This window comes from Erythrolamprus reginae, chromosome 1 (genome assembly GCF_031021105.1).
Source record: "Erythrolamprus reginae isolate rEryReg1 chromosome 1, rEryReg1.hap1, whole genome shotgun sequence".
NCBI classification, from domain to species: domain Eukaryota; kingdom Metazoa; phylum Chordata; class Lepidosauria; order Squamata; family Dipsadidae; genus Erythrolamprus; species Erythrolamprus reginae.
Window position 1 is genome coordinate 94,371,611 of NC_091950.1, and position 19,105 is coordinate 94,390,715.

General features: G+C 39.6%; 1 protein-coding gene across 3 annotated transcripts in view; it reads right to left on the minus strand.

Moving 5' to 3' along the window:
- DDB2 (damage specific DNA binding protein 2) overlaps positions 1 to 19,105 on the minus strand; it is a 49,304-nt gene that overhangs the window by 3,024 nt on the left and 27,175 nt on the right. For 2 of the 3 annotated variants that reach the window (XM_070759828.1, XM_070759821.1), the window contains exons 3-10: positions 14,444 to 14,577; positions 11,356 to 11,547; positions 10,092 to 10,237; positions 7,722 to 7,821; positions 6,346 to 6,523; positions 5,052 to 5,197; positions 3,151 to 3,315; positions 1,637 to 1,682 (exon numbers count right to left, since the gene is read on the minus strand). In XM_070759828.1, the coding sequence (XP_070615929.1) occupies positions 1,637 to 1,682; positions 3,151 to 3,315; positions 5,052 to 5,197; positions 6,346 to 6,523; positions 7,722 to 7,821; positions 10,092 to 10,237; positions 11,356 to 11,547; positions 14,444 to 14,577 (1,107 nt within the window). The remainder of the gene's footprint in view (positions 1 to 1,636; positions 1,683 to 3,150; positions 3,316 to 5,051; positions 5,198 to 6,345; positions 6,524 to 7,721; positions 7,822 to 10,091; positions 10,238 to 11,355; positions 11,548 to 14,443; positions 14,578 to 19,105) is intronic. The other variant, XM_070759836.1, reaches the window with a different exon arrangement.

Consider the following 19,105-nt stretch of genomic DNA (forward strand, 5'->3'; position numbering starts at 1 on the left):
CGCGCCGCTTCCCAGCTGTCTCCTGAAGCCGAACGCTAAAGCTGAACTTCCGCGTTCGGCTTCGGGAGACAGCTGGGAAGCGGCATGGCTGTTTTAAAAGGTGACAGCCGGGCTGGGGGGCTTCCCAGCAACCTCCCGAACCGAACCCGGGGTTCAGAAAAATTTTGCCTCTTCTTACGAACTTTGTTCGAGTTACGAACCGGCGTTCGGGAGGCTTCTGGGAAGCCCCGCCGCCCGGCTGTCACCTTTTAAAACAGCCGCGCGTCTTCCCAGCAGTCTCCGAATGCCGGTTCGTAACTCGAAAACAGTTCGTAAGAAGAGGCAAAATTTTTCTGAACCCCGGGTTCGTATCACGAGTTGTTTGTAAGACGAGGGGTTCGTATCTTGAGGTACCACTGTATATGGATGGTACACAGTTGGTTTTGGGTGATCAATGTCCAAACAAAAATAAGTGTTTCAGGTGTTTTGCTCCAATATGGAATCAAGTGGTACTGGGTTATTCAAAATATGGACCAAATTGCAATTGTTCCGGGCAAAAGCGATTTGGGTGAGGAGAATAAGTAAAGGCCAATATAATATGTATAGGCATCAGGTGAGAAGATCAGGGATAGGAAGGGCAACAACATAGGTGATATCAGATAGGAAAATTGAGCAAATACAGTGATACCTTGTCTTACAAACATAATTGGTTCTGGGATGAGGTTCTTAAGGTGAAAAGTTTATAAGACGAAACAATGTTTCCCATAGGAATTAATGGAAAAGCGATTAATGCGTGCAAGCCCAAAATTCACCCTTTTTGCCAGCTGAAGCGCCTGTTTTTGCGCTGCTGGGATTCCCCTGAGGCTCCCCTCCATGGCAAATCCCACCTCCGGACTTCTGTGTTTTTGCGATGCTGCGATTTCACTGAGGCTCCTCTCGCTGGGAAACCCCACCTCCAGACTTCCGTTGCCAGCGAAGCGCCCATTTTTGTACTGCTGGGATTCCCCTGCTGGGATTCCCCTGCAGCATCACAAAAACACGGAAGTCCAGAGGTGGGGTTTCCCATGGAGGGGAGCCTCAGGGTATTCCCAGCAGCGCAAAAACGGGTGCTTCGCTGGCAACCGAAGTCCGGAGGCGGGTCATACCAGCGTCGGCGGTGGGTTTGTAAGGTGAAAATAGTTTATAAGAAGAGGCAAAAAAATCTTAAACCCCGGGTTTGTATCTTGAAAAGTTTGTATGACGAGGCGTTTGTAAGATGAGGTATCACTGTACAAGCCTTTGCCTTATAAATTGACTCATAAAAATCCCTTCAGGATCCTTCCTGTCTTTATTTAACCTGAAACTGAGGACATCCAAAACATTCTAGGTATTTTGCCCCCTGTCAATCTATAGTCAATCCAAATAAGGCCAAAGTACTGTTTTGTTTCAAATGTAACACATTTCCTATTTTGAGCACACCCTTTTACAATATTAAAGTATTAATCCTTTATTATATTCAGCTGTTGCTTTCTAAGAGGTCAAAAAACTATTTAAAAGTAATGAAACATATGGTAAAGTTACAAATATATTCCGAGGGTTTAAGCCTATACTTAGCAAGTGACTGAATTCAAACGCCAAACCATTCCACTAAATATGAAAGATTAAATTGCTTGCTTACCCATTCCTGAAGCCAAGGTGTCGCCCATGGGGTTAAACTTATTGAGCTGCAAATGTACACACAATAATGCACTGTGAGCTTGTCAGCTGTCTACTTATCAAGCAAAACAGAAACCAGAACATTCTGAACTGTGCAGAAAAGCCCAACAATGATTGTGAAAAATTCTGAACAAGTCAGCAAAGCCGTGAATAGGAAAACCTCCTTCCTGCCCCGTTCCCCGGCTATTCTATCTGTTTCAGCACCCTAGCTGGTGCCAGAGATAAAGGAAGTCCTTACCCTCAAAGTTCATTCGAGAAACTCACTGGGAATCCTGGTTCATTATATTTCTGAAATCTAATCTGAAAGCATAAACCTCTGGAAACAGAAATTAAAACATTTCTTCTATACCGAATACTGAGATGAAGCTTTCAACTAGAAACCAGTACTAGAACACAATTATATGGACAGCACTACAGTTATCCACACCAGTAGTGGGTTCTGAATTAGTTTGCCACCAGTTCATGCTCGCGACTCTTGCGCATGGGCAGAAGCGTCCCGTGGTTGGGCGGAGCCTCCTGGGTGGGTGGGTGGAGCCTCTCGCTGCCGCCACTACCAGTTCTAAGAACCAGTCTGAACTGGAAGCAACCCACCGCTGATCCATACTCTTCTGATAATTTTTCACTGGGCCTTTAAAGAAAGAATACAAAGCTGGGAATTCGAAACTTTGCTTATGCTGGCAATGCTAGCTTCGATCGCTGAAAGCTGCAATTCATTAATGCCTAGAAGGCTATAGATTTCCACCTTAAAAAGTAGTCTAAGAACCAAGCAGGAAACCCAACTTAAACGCATTTGTCTATCTATTATTAGTGCCTACTAATGCATAGTAGGCTTTAATGATAATATGTAGGAAAGTGAGGAATTTATTTTAATTCCTTTAATTTGTATGCTGCTCCGAGACCTCGGAGAGGGGCGGCATACAAATCTAATAAATTATTATTATTATTATTATTATTATTATTATTATTATTATTATTATTATTATGTCAGTACAACACAGCAAACGAGATCACTATGCTGGATTACGTATTTCATCACCAGTCGGGCGTTTCCCAAGCACCTAGGACTGCGTGATGTAGCGGCGAATTATGTTTGCCGATCCCAGTAAAGCGGCCTTTTGCAATTGACAGATGGAGATTTTGTCAATTCCAATGGTTTTCAAATGTCCGCTGAGATCCTTTGGCATTGAGCCCAGCATGCCAAGTACCACTGGGACCACTTTCCCTGGCTTATGCTAGAGTCGTTGCAGCTCGATTTTTAGATCTTCCTATTTCACTAATTTCTCTAGCTGCTTCTCCTCAATTCTGCTGTCTCCTGGGATTGCGATGTCGATGATCCATACTTTCTTTTTCTCCACGATCACAATGTCTGGTGTATTATTATTATTATTATTATTATTATTATTATTATTATTATTTTGGATCCCAGAACCTATGGCAGATAAAGCAGCTAACTTTAAACTAGGTCTCAACACTCACAGAGATAATGCCTGATGCATTTGGATCATTCAGTTGACACACCATCTCTCCACTGTTTCCATCAAATATGTCAACAGTTCTCAGCTCATCTGTTGTGTAGCCCGGGAACTTAGGGTCTGGATAACGACCAGCCACAATGAGATCATAACGAGGATGCCATGTTGCCTGAAATACAGAAGATGCAAGTAAGCAAAATCATTGACACCAATTTTATGTATAGCACACAAAAATTGAAACAGAAAAGCGTTAAACTTTTTTTTTCAAACGCTGGGACTCAGATTCAGCTTCTACTCCTAGCATGATATCAAAATGAGATCTTACAAGGCATCGTGTTGTAAAAACAGAATTCCAATTGATTTTTATTAGTACTACCCCTGGCGCTCGAGTATAATTTCTTATATTATGTAGTAATAACAAAACCGAGAATGCATTTTAGCTGGAAATACTTATATCTGTTCTAAGATTAGAGAGCCTGTTTGCTGTTGTAACAAGGCATCAGGCTCGGAATCGGGAGACTGTGGGTTCTAGACCCAACATAAACACAAATCCAGACTTTGGGCGAGTTACTTTCTCTCAGTGCTAGGAAGGAGGGTGATGGCAAACGACGTCTGGAAAACCTTGGAAAGAAAATTGCAGGAATTTAACCAAGCAGTCTCTAGTAATTGGACAGAACTGAACAGGAGAAAAAAAAATATAACAGTAATTGTTTTCACTGTTAATTATTTGGCCCTTACTTGTTTGCACTACATTGGCTTCTTCTTTTATGACACCAAAGTTGTGTCATAAAATGTGTCCACACATTTGCAGTTAATTAACATTGACATGGATGCAGTTAATTAACACTGACATCTATGATGTGGATCATGGACACAATTTCTTTTGGCTCAAGGACTCCATCAATTTTTCATGCATGTTGAAGGGCAAGTCCTAAATCCATTCAAAGATGAGATTTTAAGAGATGGAATTGCAACTTAGGCATTTTCAAAGCTCTATTTAAAAACCGCCATAATTTTCCTAATGTAAAACAGGAATCACATTTGGACCCCATATTCATTCATTCATTCAATTTTTGTTTGTTTGTTTGTTTGTTTGTTTGTTTGTATGTATGTATGTATGTATGTATGTATGTATGTATGTATGTATGTATGTCGCCCCTCTCCGTAGACTCGGGGTGGCTCACAACAGCAATAGAACAATTCATAACAAATCTAATAATTTAAAAACATTTTAAAAACCCCATTATTAATCAAACATACATACAAACATACCATACATAAATTGTATAGGCCCGGGGGAGATATCTCAATTCCCCCATGCCTGGCGGCAAAGGTGGGTTTTAAGGAGTTTACGGAAGGCAAGGAGGGTGGGGGCAGTTCTAATCTCTGGGAGGAGCTGGTTCCAGAGAATCGGGGCCACCACAAAGAAGGCTCTTCCCCTGGGACCCGCCAAACGACATTGTTTAGTCGACAGGACCCGGAGAAGGCCAACTCTGTGGGACCTAATCGGTCGCTGGGATTTGTGCGGCAGAAGGCGGTCCCGGAGATATTCTGGTCCGATGCCATGAAGGGCTTTATAGGTCATAACCAACACTTTGAATTGTGACCGGAAATTGATTGGCAACCAATGCAGACTGCGGAGTGTTGGTGTGACATGGGCATACCTGGGGAAGCCCATGATTGCTCTCACAGCTGCATTCTGCACGATCTGAAGTTTACTCTTGATACAGCTCTAGAAACCACAAAAGGAATGCCAGTGTGCTGCATCTACTTTTTTGTAATTTTGATATCCCATTACTAGATGAATTTCCTTATTCGACAATCATATTTCCAATTTCTATAAGGGTAATTGCAATTTGGCTTTTTGCTTCAGTTAGAAATGATTCATGATTAATATCCCTGCACCTTGATAGGTGTGAGATGCTGGAACTGTCTATGAGGATGTGAAATTGAATGCTGTGGTTTGGACCAATCAGAAGAAGAATAAACCCGGATTTCATTGTGCTGATCTGTACTCAGTAGCTTAGCACCATCTGTTGGGCTGAAATAAGCTGCAGAAAAAAACACAAACATACACACACACAAATGTAAGTGCTACATCAGGTTAAAAAAATATTTTCCAAGAAATTATACTTATTACAGTATTTCCTAATGATTGAAGTAATACAGCATATTTCCATATCCCTAGTATTATGAAATACAAGCATTTCATTAATATAATCCTATTAATATCCTGAGTCATTTTTTTCAGAGTATAAAAACGCAACAAGCGGATCTGTTCAAAATTTTAAAAGTATAATATAATGATCAGTTCAGATAAAAATGAAATGCTGAATTTTACTAGTACTTCATTTCTATCCAATAATCCTTTAAAATTTATAATCTGTATAGCAGTGATTCCAAACCTATGGTACGCATGCCACAGGTGGCATGCAGAGCCATATCAGAGGGCACGCAAGGCGTTGCCCTCTCTCACATCGAGCGCGCATGCGCATGCTAGCCAGTTGATTTTGGCCTTGGGGAAGGTCATTTTATCACCCGGAGTGCAAAAAACAGCCCAATGGGCAAACCGGAAGTTCAGAAAAACGGACTTCCAGGTTGCCCGTTGTGCTGATTTTTGCACTCCGGAGGCTTCGGGGTAACTTCCGTTTTTCTAAACTTCCGATTTGCCCGATTAACTGTAAATGCAAAGGAGAATAACTGGCACTATGGGTACAAAATGAACAAAAGTCATGGGGCAGTGATGGCGAACCTATGGCAAGGGTGCCACAGGTGGCATGCGGAGCCATATCTGCTGGCACGCGAGCCATTGTCCTAGCTCAGCTCCAACATGCATATATGTGCCAGCCAGATGATTTTTGGCTCACACAGAGGCTCTGGGAGGGATTTTTTGGCTTCCAGGGAGCCTCCAGGGGGATGAGGGAGGGCGTTTTTACCCTCCCCTGGCTCCAGGGAAGCCTTTGGAGCCTGGGGAGGGCAAAACACGAGTCTACTGGACTCACCAGAAGTTGGGAAATAGGCTATTTCCAGACTCCAGGGGACCTCAGGGGAGGGAGAGCTGTTTTCACCCTCCCCAGGCATTGGATTATGAGTGTGGGCACTGGCGCCTGCACAATCGTGCACGCCCACGCTCTTTCAGCACCTGAGGAAAAAAAGGTTTGCCATCACGGTCGTAGGGCATTGGTATTTTCTATCTTACCTGCATTGACACCCTTATCATGTTGAAGTACATGAAGACAACTTGATTTATCTTTAATATTTCTCAGATCCCAGATTTTGACTGTCTGATCTACAGAGGCCGTAGCCAGCAGCCAATCGCAGTGAGAATTAAACTCCACATGAGTCACTTTCCTTTTGTGCAGCTTCAGATTCCATATCTACAATGGACAGAAGCGAAAGCAAATGTTTTTCTGTTGCAGAGCACAAGAGTCTGGTCTACGGCTATTAGGCAGAGAAGACTTGTCCTAACATCCCAGTGTATTAATAATAGTTTTTAAGGGATGGCCCTCATGTCATCACCATTTCATCCCTGGCCTGATATGGTAACAAACAATCAATATCAATATTAACTTTATTTGGTTAGTCAATCGACCATATCAAAGCAAGGAAAAGGACCATATCGGTCGTCATAAAACTGTGACTGGTTAAAATACAATAAAATTGGCTAAAATAGAGGGAATTTGAATAAATAATAAGTTAAAATGCAGTATAATATGCTAAAATTGAGTAGTAAAACATGAGAATATAACTCCTGCAAAGGATTATATTAAACAAATCTAAGATACTGATATAAAATATTCTTAAGTGAGTTCATCTCCTTTGCATGCCACCCCAATATGTTCTATAAAACGTATTCTCATCTGAACAGCCCTGACTTAGCGGTTCTAGAAACTACATATATATTTGTACCCTGAAGAAAATATGATAATAGCAAACAAATATGATAATAGAAAACAAAACCCCCTTTTAGTTGATATGATCATGCCTCTCCCAATATGTCTTACTGCAGTGTTTCCCAACCTTGGCAACTTGAAGATATTTGGACTTCAACTCCCAGAATTCCCCAGCCAGCATTTGCTGGCTGGGGAATGCTGGGAGTTGAAGTCCAGATATCTTCAGGTTGCCAAGGTTTGGAAACACTGTCTTATTGTATGATGCCTCCATAATGAGGCTAGATATAATGCAATCATAGGCAGAAATCCACCCAACCTTATTGAAAACCTAAGGCTGCCCATTCATGCATCAATTTATCTTATGCCCAATCCACTGACACATATGAACAGGGCCTCTCATTACTCATCAGTCACCAAGATTGAGTACAACAAGCATGGGAAGAAACTGTGTCATTTATTGTAATAAAGGATTGCCCTGCAGAAGAGAAACAGAGTTTGCGTATGAGGTGCCAAATTATTATTGGATTGCATGCATCAGCTCAGTGCAATAGCATCACGCAGTCTTTAAAACACTGTTTTGGAAGATGTTCAATCAATGTTTCAATGGAATATTATTAGGTAAATTTACAAACTGCTTAAGGTTTTTCTTTTTTGATTAAGGAAAAAAAGAAAATATACAAACCTGTTCACCTCCGGTACTAAACAAAATCATGTTTCCTACATTATCTCCTGTTACTACAGCCCGACGAGTTGCAGATACATCAACACTGCAATACCAGAAACTAAAACAGAAATAACAGTTATATTTTATAGCAAATAGAAATGCAATCAAAGAAAACAAAAGAGCTTTAGGGAGTGCCCCCTCGTCCTAGTATTTTGTGATAGAGAAAAATTTTTCCCCCTATCCACCTTTTCTATCCCATGCATGATTTTATACACTTCGATCAAGTCACCCCTTAAATGCTATCTTTCAAGGCTGAAGAGACCAAGGCATTGCAACCTGGTTTCATAAGGGAGGTGCTCCATGTCCTTGATCATACTTGTTGCCCTTTTTTGCACCTTTCCAGTTCCATTATATCCTTCTTGAGGTGATGTGACCAGAACTGTACACAGTACTCCAAGTGTGGTCTCACCATCGATTTGTACAGAGGGAATACAACACTAACTGACTTATTTTCAATTCCCTTCCTAATTATGCTAAGCATAGAATTTGCTTTTTTTACTGCTGCTGCGTACTGGGTTGACATCTTCATTGAGCTGCCCACCAAAATCCCAAGATCCCTTTCTTGGGTTGTCTCAGAAAGCTTGGTCCCCATCAGTTGGTTGGTATAATTGGGGTTCTTTGCCCCGATGTGCATAACTTTGCACTTGTTTAGGTTAAAATGCATTTGCCACTTCGTTGCCCACTCACTCAATTTCGAGAAATCCTTCTGGAGCTCCCGACAATCAGTTTCACTTTTCACTACCCGAAACAATTTAGTGTCATCAGCAAACTTTGCTACCTCGCTATTTACTTCTACATCCATATCATTAATGAATAAATTAAAAAGTAAAGGTCCCAAAACTGAACCTTGGGGTTCTTCTCACTTCTCACTTCAATTGACAATCTGATAATAGTAGCAAAACCACCTGTAAAGCATCTATGCTTACTTTTAATGTTTGTTTATACAAGATAACATACAAAGAACACACAAGACAGCAAAATTATACTACAACTCATGAACTTACTTCCAGACAGAATATAAAAATAGTAGTAAATGTCAGTGCTAGAGGGCAGTACTCTTTTTATATTGAAAGAAAGCTCTTATTCTCTGAAATATATGTTTAATTATCCTTTGAAGCCTCCCTGCTCCTTCCAAAGTGGCTGTGTCCAATTATAATAACAGCTCTTGTCACTCCTGTTTTAATTTTCTCTCCAAATTTCTATGGCTTGGGGGAAACTAAAATGAATTACTAAATCAAACCTACTATAGAGTACTCAAAACGATGTAGAATGAAACATTCTGATAAAACTTGAGAACATTTTGTTCCAAAGTCAGAACATTGGAAACAATTTGGACTTTAGTAGTGCTACTTAATATCTCACTGCCATTCTCACTATTAAGGGCTGTTTAAAATAAAACAGAACTAGAATAATCCCAAAACAGGGTAGTACAGACTTCTATTTTAAAACAGTAGCAGCATTACATGGCTACAAATGCTTTAAAAATGCATTACTTTGTGTTCTTATGGTCGAAATAGCCTATTTCTTTTGAAGTTCAATCTTTTCCAGCTGTACAAAGCTTTTTCATACGAACTATATAGAAAAAAACTCATTCTAATATTTTATGGTGATCTGAATCTACATGTTTTAAGCAAATCTCTTTACCGAGGAAAATCTTGAATTCAGTGTGCTGATCAGTTTTCATTTTGTTGAAAGTAACTACTTTCGACAAAACGACTGTTTTCCTCAGTACAGTGTTCCCTCGATTTTCGCGGGGGATGCGTTCCGAGACCGCCCGCGAAAGTTGAATTTCCGCGAAGTAGAGATGCAGAAGTAAATACACTACTTTTGGCTATGAACAGTATCACAAGCCTTCCCTTAACACTTTAAACCCCTAAATTACCATTTCCCATTCCCTTAGCAACCATTTAGATTATTACTCACCATGTTTATTTATCAAAGTTTATTTTAAAAAAATATTTATTAAAGGCAGACGAAAGTTTGGCAATGACATATGACGTCATTGGGCGAGAAAAACCGTGGTATAGGAGAAAAAACAGTGAAGTATTTTTTAATTAATATTTTTGAAAAACCGTGGTATAGACTTTTCGCGAAGTTCGAACCCGCGAAAATCGAGGGAACATTGTAGTTTGTTTCATCTATTTACTTAGCTCCTTAAAGGCTATTTTCTGATCTAGAAAAATGAGCACTCTGAAAAGTGACTCAGGAATATAAACCTTCCAAATGCTGAGTGGAACAATGAAAAATATTGCAATCTTAACCGTTTCTTATGGTTATACTTCCTTTTAATTAAAAAAAAAAACCGGAAAGAAATAGACTGCATCTTACTCCCAGTCATCGGTATTGGCCAGGACCTGGATTGTGTTGCCATTAAAATCTTGCAAAGCAGTAGTTCCAGCAACTGATGATATATACAGCTCACTTGGATTAAAAGGATTAAACTTCATTCCTGTGATGGCCCCTCCAGCTCCAATCTATAGTTAAAAGAAATGGATCACACACAAAGCCACTCAAAATCCAGGAAAGCAAAAAATAGCTTGTACTATCTGATCAGTTTCAGTAATATTATAAAACTACATTTCCCAAGAGGTGGTATTCATATTTATCAGACTGTATCAAAGCAAAGAGGCTCATGTGGGAAGGATTTTCAGCTCTCCTGGCCAATGCTACATATATTAAATAGCTGTTACTGGAAAAATAACAATTGCTAACTCTGACAAGAGCCCAGCTTCCTCTCTCAGAATTACTGTATCATATTGAGCGCTGGGTTTTGTTTTTTTCCCAGATTCTTAAAAATTACAACCTTAAGGAGCAATGCAAATATAAATCCTAACAGAAACTCACATAAAAGATCTAGGAACATTTTTTTTTAAAAAAAATCTTCTTCTGATCCAATAAACAGATATCATCATACACTTGGCACTAGGCTTATGGTTGGGGGTCACCACAACATGAGGAATTGTATTAAGGGGTTGCGACATTAGAAAGGTTGAAAACCACTGACAAGGTTTCATATTAGAGCAACATCTTTACAAAACAAATGAAAAATCTCACTGCATTTACAGGATGTCTCCCATTCATTCAGAGAATTGATTTGGAAGAGACCAAAGGTGATTTTTCAGGAGGCAACTGGACTTCCTTGTTTTTTCTTTTGAAGACGTTTCGCTTCTTATCCAAGAAACCTGTAGAAGCTTCTTAGATGAGAAGTGAAATGTCTTTTAAAAATTCAAAAAACAAGAAAGTCCAGTTGCCTCCTGAAAAAATCACCTTTGGGACAACCATGACCTGGTTGACTAAGAATCTCTATAGAACAATTGGACCATCAAGTTCAACCCCTTGCTTACCGGTAATTAAGCGTACTGCAGTGTCTGGACCATGAAAATAAAATAAAGCTACCGGTAGATCCAAAAAGATTACAGATTTCCCACTTTAAAATAATATTTCTCCAATTTTGAGCCACCCCTCCTACCTAAATTTCCAATCTTTCAAAGTAGGAAGACAAGCAGCCCTGATTTTTCAAAAACAATTTAATTATAACTTATGGCTCTCATCAGCATGTTAATGCTAAACAACCCTTACTGCTTCAACTTACCCCTTTAATAAAACATGTTTTATTGAGCACTTCATAATTCCACAGGATGATGTCTCCTCCTTTGGAGCCCACAGCAACTGTGCTAGGATGCATTGGATGCCATTCCAAAGCTGTAATCCTTCTGTCGAAGGGACTTGCTGTTCGGAACACACGGTACAAGTTGAGAAAACGTACAAATGGCACCTGGAGACACTGAAAGAGTAAGAGAGTGGGATCCAAGACCCCATATACATGCACATGGTCACTGTCTTTTTATACATATGTACAGCTGAGAGGATCAGTTGTGTAAATGCCCAAATGTACCTTCAGATTCATTTTCCTCAATAAATAAATGAACAAATGCAACATTTATTATCCATTTGTTTAATTGGGTACTCTTTTATCTACTTTTAATGGAAAACAGATAATGTCATGTAGATCATATTTATCATGCAAAACAATTGAACATTCAAAAGTGTTTACAAAGTTTTAAGTGTCATTGTAACTATAAGTATATGATGCTTGCTAAGATACCTTGGATCATATTCAAGGTCTGAAAAGCAGGGGGAAAAATGTTGCTCAAATTCTCCTGCCCAGAGCACAAGAGACTTGAAGAGATGCTACCAAAGTTTGTTCGGATCTACCGTGTTTCCCCGAAAATAAGACAGCGTCTTATATTAATTTTTGCTCCCAAAGATGTGCTACATCTTATTTTCAGAGGATTGTTTTTTCCAATGAATTGTATCCTGTATCCTGCTGCAGCAAAAACGCGTCCAAATACGCAGCTGCATGTTGGATGCGTGTTGGATGTGTTTTAAATCTGATTGATGCAGCGTTTTGCGATGCAATTTATGGACAGCAGTGTTATATATGTTCTGTTCAGGAATACTGCAAAATGAAACATCTCCTAGGTCTTACTTTCAGGGGATGCCTTATATTAGGCTATTCTACGAAACCTCTCCCATGTCTTACTTTCGGGGGTGACTTATTTTTGGGGAAACAGGGTATTTCAGACTTGGCTGAATCTACTAAGCAGTCCCTTATGTGTCACTTAGGCATTAGTCTTTACAATCCTGTATATCCTACAATATATTAGATGGCACAGGCATTATGAAATTTTATGTTTCGGAAATGGCTATTCATTATTTCAAACAACAGATGGCTTACTCATACAGCTTATTACTCCAGTCCACTTAGAAATCATTAACTGATTTGGAGAATTGATGGGCCAATAAATTACAGAATGTCTGAATGCTTGGAATGTCTTCACTGACTTTCCAAATATCCAAAAGGTTTTTTAAATGCTTTTTTGAATTTGTATGTTATTTTTATTTTAATTATTTTATATTTAATATTCTTAGCATTCTAAGTAGTTTTGTCAGTGATTTTAATATTGTAGCAGGACAATTAGGTACATTAGGTTCCTTTTCTTTTCCTCCTGATTCAAATGTGTTGAATAAATAATTAGTTTTAATAAATTATCTATTCACAAGATGTTTTATTCAGTAGTAATGAACTATGTTTAAGAAGATTTTTTTAAAAAAAATGCTGGTTATTGTTATTTGCAATTCAGACCTGGAGCTAATCCAGTCATCGCTACATATACACTTTTGTATTTTTTTAAAAATGACATATTTGAGTCATGGAATATTAAAGAGATGAGAAGCTTGTTTAAAAAGAAAAATATTTTTTATACATTGAAATTGATGAGGATGGATTCTTTTACATGTAATATGTAATGCTGGAAAAATGTGGGAAAAAATCATTTTAGCAAAGAAAGAGATTAAGTCAATTAAAATAACTGGAAATTCAAAATCTGCCATTTCTAATTTTATAGTTGAACAAAAGATTTGGTGACCATGCAATTTTAATAATCAAATATAGAGATCGTTAGTGTCAGTACAGCGCGATCACATTGTGGTTAGCATTGTGGCCGCAGCAACCTCGCTTTCAATCCTAGTCATGACTAGTTTAACCAGAGCTGCTTAATTTTGAAATGCTATTTTAAGAAGTTATAGAAACTATTCCAGGGAATGTGGTTCAGAGAAAGATGAGGCATCCAGTTCCTGTGCACTTAAAAGTACTGTCTGCTCATAGAGTTAATACTGCAAATGTTCAGTTGAATTATTTTTGTCATGTAAGAATACTGTATTTTACTGAATATTTTACACAATCACTAATGTTAGTTTTACTAATCTTGGATCAAGAATTAAATAGATTATAGTTATGTCCTAAATAATAATAATAATAATAATAATAATAATAATAATAATAATAATTAAAAAAATTAGATTTGTATGCCGCCCCTCTCCGAAGACTCGGGGCAGCTCACAACATAATCTGTTTAATTCTTGATCCAAAATTAGTAAAAGTAACATTAGTGAATGCGTACAATAGTTTAGAAAAAAAATGAACTGGAAGTTACAACATCCTTTGAATACCATCCAAGAATTCACTTCAATGGACATTAATGAAGACTATTTAAATGTGTAAACTCAGATGATTTTTAGTATCAGATTCAATAGTTAATTGTACAATTTCTAATTATACACCCATCTTAGTGTCATTGATTTCGACAAAAATATCTCAACTGCCAGAGTTAATATTTTAATACTTTTTTCCTGGAAGATTCACAGTTAAAGGAATACCGGTAATAAAATAATAAATATATAGATTTTCAAATAAATATAAGTTCAGTTAATTTGGGAATCATTCAGGATATATTTAGAACCTTTATTTTTCATGGCAAGGTAACAGTCTATTGACTCCTGGCAGGAACAGATCTACAATTACAACATACAAAAGTTAAATTAGTAGTTAAAGAAACATGGAAAATATATGCCCTTATACAGAGTAGGGAAACGTATTATCTTTTTAGATTCACTAAGTTGCAGTTGGACCAATTACAAGCTTTGTACACAGTATATTTTTAAAACAAATGAAACACAGAGTATTGCAAAACAGAGAGAAAAGAACTGGAAAATTATTGGTTACTTGTTTGAAAATTTTCCCCAACAAAGTAAAATGTCATCTTTGGAAAGAGATTCCTCAGAATAAAACATACCAATTATAATTAACTTTCAGTGTTTTTGAATTTTGTAACTTTTACCTTCTTAAGCTGTGCTCCAATAGTGCCACCCACCATATTTTGATAAACATAGTGGACAATATTCTTTTGCATTTCCCATGGATGGAAGGCAACTCTTGAATTTCGAACCATGGAACCGCCAAAGCAAGCAGGTCCTGTCCCCAACAACAAAAATAGGTACAGTATATCGGATTATTTGCTTAGTTGCGGTAGTACAGGAAGACTTCAGAGTTTTTTGTTTTTGTTTTTTTACTCACACATTAAGGACTACCAACCACCTCTAAATTCAAAACAGTCGGGGAGAAAGAAAGAACTAGAAGAAAACCGATTATTTAATGCAGTGGCCCCCAAACTACGGCCCGCAGGCCGCATGTGGGCCACCAAGGCCATTTATCCGGCCCGTGGATAAGTGACACAACACAGGGTTCCATCTAATTTTCTATGACTAAAATGCGGTATTTTATTAGTAACTAATATCAATCATCAAAAAAGTTGCAAAAGGTTTTTTTTTCTAATTTTGTCATCCAGTTACATTCATTTTCTTTTAATTAAATTCCCTCCTTAATGTTCCTTCAAAAAGTACACCAATTATATTCTAACTTATTAACCATTATGCCAAAGTGCTTCCTTCTTTCTTTATACATTTTTCTATAAGCCAAGAAAACCTACAATCAGATGTTAACAAAAGAAAATTAAAAACAAAACATAAACATACAGTAGTCCCTCACCTATCGCTGGTGTTATGTTCCAGACCCAGCCGCGATAGGTGAAATCCGCGATGGGGAATTTATCGACTGATAGTACTTATTTAAGTATTTATATTGTAATTGTTTGGTAAGTTTTCATTGTTTTAAGTGTTTATAAACCCTTCCCACACAGTATTTATTTTAGATACAGTATTTAAATACAGTATTTACAATTTTAGATTTTTTTTAATTAAAAAACCTGCCGATCGAGTTCGGCGGGCTGTTTAAATCTGCCGATCAACTTCCTTAGAAACCCGCGAACCAGCGAAGATCCGCGAATGATTTTTCTCATTAATATTTCTTGAAAACCCGCGATGAAGTGAAGCCGCAGTAGGTGAAGCGCGGTATAGCGAGGGACTACTGTATATGAATTTCAGACTTCTCCCCCACCTCTAAATAGTACATTCCCATTTTTTATTTTATTTTAAAATAAGGTATGTGCAGTGTGCATAGGGATTTGTTCATAGGGTTTTTTTATAGTCCGGCCCTCCAACAGTCTGAGGGACAGTGAACTGGCCCCCTTGGGGACCCCTGATTTAATGCATTGGTAGAAATAAATGTATAAAGTTTCATCATCATGCTAATACAAAAAAATCTAAAATAGTTAGTAGACTGTATAAAGATGTAGTAAAAAGTAGATGTTTAATATTTTAAGGGTATATAGGATAAGACATCAGCAATTTTTCTAAAATAGTAATGGCAGAAAAAATTCAGGGAATGTGAAATGGGCATAGCAGTATTCAGTAAACTATTAATTTTATAAAATTAATATGAATATAAAATTTTGATCTTGGGAGGAAGGAATTACTGACCTCTGCTAGGGTGAATTTCTTGCTTATACCTTTTTAGAAATTGACAGAATTCCTGAGAAAACTCAGGAATTTTTAAAAGATAGGCATATTGAATTGAATTAAATACCAATTAGGCGGAATTTATTAAGTTTGGAATGAAGATTTATTTTTTCATGCTGTCACAAAAGGAAAAAAGAATAATCTTTAGGAAGTAAGAAAATATTATAATTGTCGATAGAAAGGACTGAATTTCTGAGATGTGATTTAGCCATTTTTGAGAAAAATAAAGATTCTGTTTAACAAAAGTGACACATTATGCTTCCCTTTGGAAAGGTTGGGTCATCATCGAAACCTTATTTTTTCTTTTTAAATGCTTACAAAATCAAGTGAACTTGAGATACAGTTGGGATATATAGATTACTTGGGATATACCGGTAGTAATTTTTAAAATTTGTTTTCTGTGAAAGGGGAATAGTTTATATTTTTATTTTATGCACGTCTGTTTGAAAATGGATTAATCAAAACTATTTGGTGACTTTAAAAAATTGAACCACTGATGGATTGTTAAGCCTGTCTTCTGTACGCATGATCTATATTTTGTTCTTATTGTTCCTTATTTTTTTAAAATATAAACAAGTCACCCAGATTTATTGTGAGTTGGGTAGGCTCTAAATTGGATAAACAAATAAAGGTTGGACAAACGCTATATAGAGTGCTGGTGAGAGCACATTTGGAATACTGTGTTCAGTTCCAGAGACCTCACCTACAAAAAGATATTGACAAAATTTAACAGGTCCAAAGACGGGCTACAAGAATGGTGGAAGGTCTTAAGCATAAAACTTATCAGGAAAGACTTAATGAACTCAATCTGTATAGTCTGGAGGACTAAAGAAGGGAAAGGGGGGACATGATCGAAACATTTAAATTTGTTAAAGGGTTAAATGAGGTTAAGGAGGAAAATGTTTTAATGGGAAAGTGAACACAAGAACAAGGGGGCACAATCTGAGGTTAGTTGAGGGAAAGATCAGAAGCAACGTGAGAAAATATTATTGGAACAAACTTCCAGCAGACGTGGTTGATAAATCCACAGTAACTGAATTTAAACATGTCTGGGATAAACAAATATCCATCCTAAGATAAAATACATAAAATAGTATAAGGGCAGACTAGACGGATCATGAGGTCCTTTTCTGCCGTCAGTCTTCTATGTTTCTAAACAATTGCACATAGCAGCTTCTTTATCTTCTCTACCCAGAAACCAATGCACAGAAATTCAAAGTGAAGCTACTTCCACATGCTCTACGGTATGTTTGTACCAAAGCACAGTTCTGCAATTTTTGTTTTGTTTTTCTCCTTATTTCTGAACTGGTCCGCACTCCCTCTAGCTTGCCAAAGAGGGAGCACTGAAACCAACATTTGATTACGGTAAGTACCCTGCTGTTCTGTTTGGCTCCAAGGTGAGAAAAAAAAAGCAACATTCCTGTCTCCCACCCAAAATAAATTGAACTGCTGGGGGGGGGGGGCGCTAGCACTGAGAGTAGCAAACAAGCAGTGAGAAAACAGGATAATGGCTCCTTCACTTCAGCTGGAAAGAAGGAGCCTTAGGAACTGGGAGATGGGCTATTAGCAGGATTTCCAGAATTGGAAATCATCCATGCACCTTACAGTTCCAGAAGAAATGCTATAAAATAGACTGCGTTTCTGGGACTAGAAACTTGTGAATTTGCAAAATATGCATAGCCCACTTATTGAAAATTAAATGCCACTGCACAGAGGCATAAAAACCCTCCCGTCCTCCACTTGGAAGGCACCTGAGGTATTGAAGTCCACTATAAAGTCATGGGTGGGAAAACAGATCCCTTCTTTCAAAGAAAATAAATCATTTGAACTTTTCCCTTTTTCTTCCTACAGCCAGATCTCATAGCAGTGAAATAGCAAACTTAAATGAAAAATACTGGAGAGAAATTTGCGATACGCAGCAAGTAATATACAGTGATCCCCCGGGTATCACGATCCCGATCATTGCGAACGGGCTAAATCGCGATTTTTCAACCCGGAAGTAAAAACACCATCTGCGCATGCGCCCCCTTTTTTTTATGGCCACGCATGCGTAGATGGCGCCGGGCAGATCAGCTGCTGGGCGGCTTCCCTGGGTCTTCCCCCTCTTGCTGGCGGGAGGGCGAGAAGCCCCCCCCAGCACCCGCTCGCCCGCCGTTCGCCGCTCGCCCGCCCTTCGCCCGGCCACCCGCCGTTCGCTCGCTGCTCGCCCGGCCACCCGGGTTCGGGGGGGTGCTGGCAAGCCCCCCATGCCGGCGGCGACGTTTTAAAACAGCCGCGCGGCTTCCCAACTGAGTCCCAAAGCCAAACGTCAAAGGCGAACTTCCGCGTTTGGCTTCGGGACTCAGTTGGGAAGCCGCGCGGCTGTTTTAAAACGTCGCCGCCGGCATGGGGGGCTTGCCAGCACCCCCCGGACCCCCAACCCGGGTTTGGGGGGCTGCTAGGAAGCCCCCCATGCCGGCGGCGATGTTTTAAAACAGCCGCGTGGCTTCCCAGCTGAGTCCTGAAGCGAACTTCCGCGTTTGGCTTCGGGACTCAGTTGGGAAGCCGCGCGGCTGTTTTAAAACGTCGCCACCGGCATGGGGGGCTTGCCAGCACCCCCCCGGACCCCCAACCCGGGTTTGGGGGGCTGCTAGGAAGCCCCCCATGCCAGCGGCGACGTTTTAAAACAGCCGCGCGGCTTCCCAACTGAGTCCCAAAGCCAAACGCGGAAGTTCGCTTCAGGACTCAGCTGGGAAGCCGCGCGGCTGTTTTAAAACGTCGCCGCTGGCATGGGGGGCTTGCCAGCACCCCCCGGACCCCCAACCCGGGTTTGGGGGGCTGCTAGGAAGCCCCCCATGCCGGCGGCGACGTTTTAAAACAGCCACGCGGCTTCCCAGCTGAGTCCTGAAGCGAATTGGCTTCAGGACTCAGCTGGGAAGCGGCGCGAGCGAGCGGCGAGAGCGAACGGCTTGTCCGCCGCCTGCCTGCCTGCGCGCCGCTCGCCCGCCCTTCGCCCGCCCACGCTGTTCGCTCGCGCCGCTTCCCAGCTGAGTCCTGAAGCGAATTGGCTTCAGGACTCAGCTGGGAAGCGGTGCGAGCGAACGGCG